The 10,000-nt window shown below is 38.0% G+C and overlaps 1 protein-coding gene across 2 annotated transcripts in view; it reads right to left on the reverse strand.

Moving 5' to 3' along the window:
* The window catches only part of LOC144967596 (Na(+)/citrate cotransporter-like), a 28,286-nt gene that overhangs the window by 6,431 nt on the left and 11,855 nt on the right, over positions 1 to 10,000 (reverse strand). For both annotated transcript variants that reach the window (XM_078905060.1, XM_078905061.1), the window contains exons 6-10: positions 6,483 to 6,695; positions 3,957 to 4,079; positions 2,293 to 2,388; positions 1,095 to 1,199; positions 635 to 705 (exon numbers count right to left, since the gene is read on the reverse strand). In XM_078905060.1, the coding sequence (XP_078761186.1) occupies positions 635 to 705; positions 1,095 to 1,199; positions 2,293 to 2,388; positions 3,957 to 4,079; positions 6,483 to 6,695 (608 nt within the window). The remainder of the gene's footprint in view (positions 1 to 634; positions 706 to 1,094; positions 1,200 to 2,292; positions 2,389 to 3,956; positions 4,080 to 6,482; positions 6,696 to 10,000) is intronic.

Genomic DNA, 10,000 nt, shown 5'->3' on the forward strand with positions numbered 1-10,000 from the left:
AAGGTTAGGGATCAACATTGTTCGGAATAGCCAATGAAAAATTTGTATCATCGAGCACAGAATCACTGGCAACTCTAAAATTTATAAAACTGTTTTTTTACAGAGTGATATACGAGTAACTTGGAAACCTTCTTTTATTTCAGGTTAATTCTAGTATCCTTTGACTCAAATTAATACGAAGAAAATCTTCTAGGTCGTAATACTTAGTCCTTTTTGACGCTTGACTTTCATTGCTAGTTTAATTTATTCTACGCAATTCTAGCATATCCACAACAAAAATTGATGACGTAATTTTAACTCTCTCTCTCTCTCTCTCTCTCTCTCTCTCTCTCTCTCTCTCTCTCTCTCTCTCTCTCTCTCTCTCTCTCTCTCTCTCTCTCTCGATACTATCAAATAATGCCAATCTCTCTAATCTATTCTTTTAAAAATAGGGTTGGGAATCGACGTTTAAAAACGGTGATGGGTTGGGCTGAACCAGATGCGAAATAGTCAAATTAAAGTTGAACTGATTTTAAAATATGAAACATGAGTTTTTTTCACTCCAAGTTCTATATAGATACATTCTCTTCAAAGAAACAATTTAAACTCAAGCCCAGGTCTAATATTTGTGGTGATGATTGATACCAAAACGTACTTGGACGATGCTTGGGCCAGACGAAGAGGCTGCAAAGAATCAATATTGCAGGAATACTGTCCTTGACATACCTGGATAGGAAGAGAGAGGGAGTCATTCTCATCGGGGATTGGAAGGGAGTTCATAAGAACAATAGACTCAATATCGTCACCACTACCCACGATCACTTAAATATTCATCATCATCATCATCATCATCATCATCATCATCATCATCATCATCATCATCATCATCATCATCATCATCATCATGTTCATTACTATCACATCACCATCATTATTATTATCATCATCCTCATTATTATCATCAACAAAAACAACAATGATAACAACATCAGTCATGGGTTTCATCACAGTTAGTATTATTGTTGTCACCAACAAACAAACCCAAAAAAATAGCTAGGATGAAATAATGTAATATATTGATATAGTTCGGAAAATAGACTGTACGATTTACGTACTTTTTAGGAAAGAATGAAGCCCAACCGGCGATGAATCCTGGATCACGGGTGAAGCAGAGAAGAAGCCAGATGACAAAATGGCCCAGGACGACTTTCTCGTGGAAACTGAATCAAAATGAAATGGTCAAAACTAATCTTGATTATATAACTTTATAAGTTCGTTTAAATTTGTTGTCATTCAGAGCCATGGTGCCTGAGTTTATCGCGAAGTCCCAGGTTTGAGAGTTTTTGCCAAGATGAGGGTCATTCAAATCGATCAATATTTGAAGGACGAGTTTTTTGGCCAAAGTTTTAAATATGTGTTTTTCCAGAGTACGGCAGATTTGTTAATTAAACCATAGCGGAGTGACTATCTAGTTTTTTTTTTCGAGAGCAAAAAAGAAAGAAAAGGTGTTTATATCTTCTGTTATTGGTCGGTTTTAGGTCTTTAAGCTGTACCGAATGAAACTCTGATAATATTATGTTTACGATGCATGTCAAATTTAACCCTCTCCTTACCAACCATAGGGAACATCGTCACATTCGTTACGATGCAGCCAACAATTTTCTCATTCTGATTTCTCTTGTACATCACAAAATTAGAAGAAATACTTTGATTAAAGCTAAAAATACTAAACACTGTGTTGCCGAGCTCATTTTGTTGAACAACAATCTGTATAGAATGCACTTGTTACTTTTTGTTTAATTACGAAAAGTCTATTTTTGTGTTGGATGGGTGTGAATTTTCGGGGGAAATTCGAAAACTGGCTGGTAAGGAGAGGGTTAAATACCTGGGAAAAAAAACGTGTATAAATCTGTGCCAGACAAAGCAGAGAGAATAATCAAAGAAAAATCAGCTTGCCTCGACTGGGGATCGAACCTCATACATCCTGATTACCAGTTTGACACGCTTCCATTAATCACAGAGCTTTCCCGACTGTTGAGAGATTTCATGCATTTATACTTCACAAAGATACGCATTGCCGATGTGGGATCCCTCGCTGCTTCATACACTTTTTCCGATCTTTATCTTACACAAATGCCTGCTCATTAATTCATCACTTTGATATTTTCAAATATAAATAGTGCACAAGTTGGGGGTGGGGGAGCAGGGCAGGGCAGGGCGGTGAGGGAAGAGACGGTATCAGTTATCGGTATGATAATGTGGTGATTTAGCAAGATATCTGATTTCAGCACGATAGAGCAATAGCTAACATACCTCATGGAACCAAGACGCGCGTATTCCTCCAACAAAACATTCCTCAGCAGCCTGTCTTCTCTCTTGCTGGTCGTCCTTTTACATAAGATCGTATTCCTGTAAGGTTTACAATTTTAGAGATTGTGTAAGTTCGTTGAACAGTTTAAAACTTTCAAAGTGTGTATATTGGATATCAACGACAACTCCCCCCCCCCCCCCCACATCCCCACCTTTTTTGTTATATACTCACACTTAGAAAACTTGCCTGCAACATCACAAGACAGGCCTCTCGCGTGGAATCCTCAAGAATGGATGAGACAAGGGAGGCCAATAAATAGTTGGCAACGGAGCACGTTTGACGAGACAAAGCGGGATGGATACTGTCACAGTATTATTCACATTTATTTTATTAAATTTTTATTTTAGTAAGAACTGAATTCATCTCACTCCAGTTATGTTTCGGTGGGCTTATAAAAACTTAACTTTCTAGTATTAGATCATCTTTTCTTTAATAGCCTTCCCTCGAATTAATTTCAAATTAGTGAATACTTTTCGTTCTACATTCTGTCACGTAACCACTTATTATAAAAGCTGATAGGTCTAACATTCTACACTCACTTCTCTCTACAACCTATGCCGGACGGCCAGCCGCTCCATTCCTCACATTATATATTTGAAGATTTTTATTTTTTGGTACTTTGTGGATATTTTTATCTCCACCATCAAGGCGCCGGACTTTTGCCTTTGACAGTGCTGCCATTGACGGATCAAAGGTCAAACCTGAGCCCGCCGTCGGAGGAATAGATAATTCAACCCTTCTCAACTGCCTGGAAGTGGAACCTTACAAACCTGATATTATATTATCATAAGTTATGTAATATCTCAATCTTTCTATTTGTAACTGCCATAATCATTATTCATCTCATTTAATTAAATTTCATCTTTCTTTTTATTTCATCTTAAACAAATCGTTAATTATTCTTCATTTTAAAGTAACTGGTAAATTCTGGGCGCCTTATTCTTCATATCGTTGTTTTATGCATAGTCGAGTAGCTCTTTACTCATTTGACACCATGACAGATACATAAGGTATGGTTCAGAGTGGGGAAGCATTATTGGTGGCCTGCGCTCCAATGGGGTTAGGGTGTGGATACACGTGGAAACAGAGAACACAACCCAAGGAAGAGTCAAATGGCGGAGCGTAATCGATGGCCTACGATCGGACTGGGGTTAAGGGCTTAAGTCAAGCAAGTCAAGTCAAAAGTAAACAACAAAAACACCTCATGGACTAGATCATTTTGTTCCCAATAACTCAGTCGTGGAGTACTCTTACCATCACTAAAGATTCAATTCCGGATGCAGTCGAGATTTTTTTATTGATTATCCCCACTGCGGATAGGTAGTTGAGTCTCTTAGATCTGTCGGAAAGTGCTTTACAATAGACCTGCGTCCTATCCTAAAGGTAACAAGCAATTGCTAATATCCATTTAATAGTATAGAGATCCAGATAAACGTTGTGCGCCTTAGAGTTAGTCACCTCGCCCTATATCACTTTATTACGCTGCACTGCGGCTGATGCCTAGGTTATTCCAATTTGCCCTTGAAATACTTTGTTTGTAAATTGCCCCAATATTGGGAGATGTAGTCATCATTTATTTGAGAGGAAGAAACGTTTATCTACTTACTTGAATCCAAAGACGGACACACTCATCCAAAGATATGCAATCGTCAAGGAGAAAAGACAGGTAGGCACTCCAAACTTCATCCACGAGGCGTATGTGATTGGGCCAATTCCATCGTGTGCAAAACTAGGTTGGGGGGCGTGGTGGTGGTTGGGAGGGGGGGGGGTCAGGTGAATATGTAACTCTGTATTTTATGAAGATGATTACTTTTCAAGAAATAAATAAAAGAAGAGCTTATATTATTCTCCCCATCCTCATAATTTGTAACCGGTCAAATGTACAATGATGATTTGTGACGTCAGTTTGTCAAGCGTTAACTTTCATTAGAATTATATTGTAACGAACAAGACAAACATGTAAACAAATAAGACACACATGTAATAACTCCGATATTGGGTTGAATAAAATTCAGGAAAAGTGTGGAGCGGGCATATCAATAATGATAAGAAGGCTATGGGGTTTGGAGAATTTTCTTAATCTTATTCCTATACATATTATTTGATGGGTACTAAGTTTGAAAGCCATATTTTTGTTGGCTGAATGGCTCAGTGGCGAGTGCGACCGCTTGCTGATACATATATACATATATACATATATATATATATATATATATATATATATATATATATATATATATATATATATGAGTGTTGGTGGGTACTCGTAGGTACGAAAGTGCTCGATAATGATGGTTAGAGCTAATATAGAATACAAATTGTCACTCACATTTATTGTGGCCGAAACGTTCGTTTCTGTGTCTCTTTACACGTCCTCGGTCGGCGTAATCCTTAATAATTATTAAGGATTACGCCGACTGAGGACCTGTAAAGAGACACAGAAACGAACGTTTCGGCCACAATAAATGTGAGTGACAATTTGTATTCTATATATATATATATATATTATATATATATATATATTATATATATATATATATCTTTCTCTCTCTCTCTATCTCAGCCGGGCGGAGGGTGCCGTGTCAGTTGGATCCGAGGTTGGCTCTGGCACCGCGATATTTAATTCTCTGTTTTCATCTGTCACTTATCCATACCCTATATTTCTCATCATTATTGATACAAGTGCCCGCTCAACACTTTTTCAAATTATGCATTTCTATTACAGCAATGAGCCCCTAAAAATTGGGTTATCAGACCTTTAATTAGGTACACTTGGGATTTGATCCTTTGCTGGCGAGACACGATGCCTTTCAAACTATGATTCTCTGAACATCTATTGGGAATTACATTAAATATAGACCCAGTCGTCTTTCTTGAAACAGCCGAGACTGATTAATGTCACAGTAACTGGCGTTTTAGTTAAAATGGTAAGATACTGAATTGGATTCAAGTAGAATAGGGACCCGTTAGTTCAGATGGTAGAGCACTTGCTTCGCAGGTCAACGGACGGGATATAAATCCTGGGTGCAGTTGAGATTTTTTTTCTGATTTCCCTTTTCTACTCAGCAGTCATCGAATAGCTTAGTCTGTCAGTTCCGGCGTAAAGAAGTACTTTGCGATGAAGTAGCGTCCTATCCTAAGGATGCCAAGCAATTGCTATTGTATGCTTATTGCTATATAAAACGAGATAAACCCCCGACTCCATGGGCCCTATGAGAATACAAACAATCATTTATGTAGTGCCAACTTCCAAAGTGATACAATGCTCGTCGGCGCTTAGAATTACAGATGGCTCACACCGTAGCCATCGTTAACATATAGCCTGACACTAGAACCCTCTAAGACTGGCAGTTTGACGTCATTTTTTAGGTTTGTGTAACGTCTAGCGAGTTATTATTAGAGCTCAAGGAAGCAAGTTATTTTCATTGGTTGAACTATTGAATACAACTCACGATTTGTTTTCTTTTGTGGCAAAAGACTGGCATTTTGGCGTCATTTTTTGGTCAGTGTCAGGCCATAACTTTACGATGGCTACCCTCACACTCATATACATACTCATACATACTCACACTCACACGTACATACACACACACACACACACACACACACGTGCACATCCAATGCACACTTAATGATCAATTCATGTCATCACCATTAAATTCTATATATCATACACCTTTTTAATAAAAAACTCAGAAAAACTCTCTTTATGGCACGTAAGGGTGTATTTTGAATAAAATTGGTCAAAGTAAGCTGCTAGAAGCTGTGGAATGTAAAAAGTAATGAACAAAAGTGAATATAACAGCTTCGGAAAAGAATAAAATACCAAACATGGAACGTTTCGGAATCAAATCCCTTCTTCAACCGATAACTAAAACCTTAAAAATATTAATAGATCATTTAAAATCCAGGTCTCTGCAGTATATCTGGATTTTAAGTGTGATAGTAATGTATTTGTTGTTTTTGCCATTCGCTGAAGAAGGGTTTCGACCCCGAAACAATCCGCATTTATTGGTATATTGTTCTTTTTCGAAGCTGTTATATTCCCTTTTGTTCATTATGAAATTGGTACTAGTTTCAATGTAAAGATGACAGCTTGACACTGAGCGCTGCAAACATACACGTCACTCACTCTCCCACTGTTTTGGCGAGTACCAGGTTCGGTGGCGTTCCCAGTAAAGTTCCAATCCCACCGATATTGGCCGAGTAGCAAACGGCCAAATTGAATATTTTCCTCATGTCCTTCCATTCGCCATCTTCAATGTCATTCTTCATCATCAACTCGTCACCTTCATCTTTAAGGCCATCGCTGTTGTGTTTATCCATCGTTTTTATAGCATTGTCTCTGTGTGACATGAAAAATAGAATCGAAATTAACGATTTTAAAAATTAGATAAAAATTCTTAATTTAACTGACATACTATGGAAAGATAAGTATTTAAAATTTTGGCCAGAAAAGTCGTCCTTAAAATATCGATTGATTTAAATCTTGTCAAAACTCTCAAACATGGGACTTCCAACGTCTTTCTTGAGTCCCAAGTTTCAGAGTTTTTGACAAGATGAGGGTAATTTATATCGATCTATATTTGAAGGACCAGTTTTCTGGCCAATTTTTTTAATACGTGCTTTCCAGAACATGGCAGGCAGTTACCGGTTAAATTTCAAATCGAAATCAAAGACACAATCAATGACATTTCTATACGTTGTTATTCAATATTTTGCCCAAGGCTAGTCTGAAGAGAAAAAAAACGTTTAAAAGATTTTGGCCAGAAAACTCATCCTTTAAATATCGATCGATTAAAATAACCCTTATCTTGTCCATGAAAAACCCTCTCAAGCCTGGGACTTCCTTGATGATTTCCTTGAAGTCTCAGGTTTGAGAGTTTTGGACAAGATGAGATGAGGGTCATTTCAACCGATCAATATTTGAAGAACGAGTTTTCTTGGCTATAATTTTAGATATGTGCTAGGTTTGTTTTGTTTTTTTTTTTTCTTTCTTTCTTCTGAGATTGGCAGTGTGCTACATAAATTTGAGCTTTTATATAGCGCAATTTCCACTAAACGTGCTCAAGGCGCTTTACAAAGCCATCAGCAACATCTAACATGTAGAACGAGACATGACACGTGTTAGGTGATATTACAATTATTTCCGACAAAGACAACGCTGTTAACGGCACGGTTCCCATTTCGCACATGAGTTCTGTGAGGGAATGTGAGTAAAGAACCTTTTCCAAGGACTCAACTATGCGCCGAGCCAGGCTCGAACCCAGGACCTTCCGATCCAAAAGCGAGTGTCATACCACAAGACCACAAACGCTCGGTTTTACGTACATACTGATGTTGATCATGTACAATTCTAATAACTAAATATAAAACTTCAGACTGATTATCATCGATGGAATGAATATATTTGTGTCTGCCATCTCAAAACGGTTTTTTGCCAGATGGATAAAACTGCAAAAAAATTGAATTTATAATTTTTAAAAACAGAAACCTGGGTTAAGTTTTTGTGTTTTACTGAAAATATTGAATAGAGTTGATTAAAGTAGCTGAAAGTATTATCTCCATTTCTGATCACTTAATCATTAAAATCCACTTTTGTCTTGTGGTTCAATCAGACATGATACCGATTTAAGATGAAGGGTTATTATTATTTGTGTTTTGAAGTGTGAATTGATAGTTGCACCCACTATGTTTCACGGATCCCGCACTACGTATAACTAGTCACTCAAGTATAATCGAACAGGCTAATAGTTATTAAAGAAGGTGATTCTTGGTCCAAACCATGAATATATTATCGTTTGTTTGGTTTACATGAAAAATAAACCCTTCTAAAATTAGCCGTTCATGTAATTCTTAGGTAATAGTCAAGGAATTTACCCAATGGAAACCGTACGGTGCTCTTATTGGCTAACCAACCAGCGGCCTCGATGAGAAAAATATCCGCCATTGAGACGTTGGCTGGGAATCGCGTTACTATAGTAAACAAGCGCTGATCGGCCGTTCATGAAAACAAGTTGCTGCTCGCTCGTTTAACTCAAAATTATTCAAAACGATCTCTCTAAAATGATATAAATGTGACTTCTTAAGGTTTTCTTCACGGTCAAAACCACACAACATTCTATTAATGATTACGTCCGAGGCAAAAAGGAATATTGACAGGTCGACCGAGAGTTGAACTCGTGAGACGACAAACATCAATGCGAAGTGTAGCGAGAGTCAAGCTATTGTTTGTCTTGTCCTGTTCTATATAGAGAAAGGGATAAATAGTATAGCCTCGTGTGTGAGTGGTTGCGTGTCATAGTCATGTTTTAAAATTGTTTCTGTTGTTTATGTGTATAGTGATGACTCTCTCACACTCAATTTCAATGCCGAAAGAGGAATTCCCGCACACAAGAAAGGGGAATTGGGGTGGTATTTAGCATACATATTGTATAGTATCTAGTTCTAAATAGATAACTGATTAGAATTATATCATGATATATAAACACAATGCCAAATACAATTCCGAAGTTTCCTTATTTCAAATGAAGTAAAGCTCCAAAACCTAATGGTAGTGATTATAGTACTGGTGTTAGTGAGGTGATGTGGTGTTGGTGGTGATTGTAGTTGTAGTAGTAGTAGTGATGATGATGTGGTGGTGGTGATGATTGTAGTTGTAGTAGTAGTGGTAGTGATAATGATGTGGTGGTGGTTGTAGTTGTAGTAGTAGTGGTAATGGTAATGATATGGTGGTGGTGGTTGTAGTAGTAGTGGTCGTGATGATGATGTGGTGGTGGTGTTTGTAGTAGTAGTGGTAATGATGCGGCTATGTGGTCTAGTAGTATGACACTCGCTTTCGGATCGGAAGGTCCTGGGTTCGATCCTCGCGCTCGGCGCATAGTTGAGTCCTTGGAAAAGGCTCTTTACTCACATTCTCTCACCGTACTCAGGTGTAAAATGAGTATCTGGCCGTTAACAGAGTTGTCTTTGTCCGAAAAATTATAATATCGCCTAACAGGCGTCATGTCCCGTCCTACATGTTAAATGTTGACCAGGGACCCCTTGTAAAGCGCTTTGAGCACATTTAGTAGACATTGCACTATATAAAGCTCAATTTAAAAAAAATATTTCAATGATAATGATATGGTGGTGGTGGTTGCAGTAGTAGTAGTGGTAGTGATGATAATGTGGTGGTGGTTGTAGTTGTAGTAGTAGTGATAGTGATGATGATGTGGTGGTGGTTGTAGTAGTAGTGGTAGTGATGATGATGTGGTTGTGGTGGTTGTAGTAGTAGTTGTAATGGTGATGATATGGTGGTAGTGGTGGTTTCAGTAGTAGTGGTAGTGATGACGATGTGGTTGTGGTGGTTGTAGTAGTAGTGGTAATGGTAATGATATGGTGGTAGTGGTGGTTGTAGTAGAGTGGTAATGGTAATGATATGGTAGTGGTTGTAGTAGTAGTGGTCGTGATGACGATGTGGTTGTGGTGGTTGTAGTAGTAGTGGTAGTGATGATTATGTGCTGGTGGTGGTGCAGTAGTGGTAGTGATAATGATGTGGTGCTGGTGGTTGTGGTAGTAGTGGTAGTGATGCTATTGTGGTGGTGGTTGTAGTAGTTGAGGTAGTGATGATGTGGTGGTGGTTGTAGTAGTAGTGGTGATGGTGGTTGT

The sequence above is a fragment of the Berghia stephanieae genome, chromosome 3 (assembly GCF_034508935.2).
Source record: "Berghia stephanieae isolate SIO BIC M18660-M18661 chromosome 3, UCSD_Bste_1.3, whole genome shotgun sequence".
NCBI classification, from domain to species: Eukaryota; Metazoa; Mollusca; class Gastropoda; order Nudibranchia; family Aeolidiidae; genus Berghia; species Berghia stephanieae.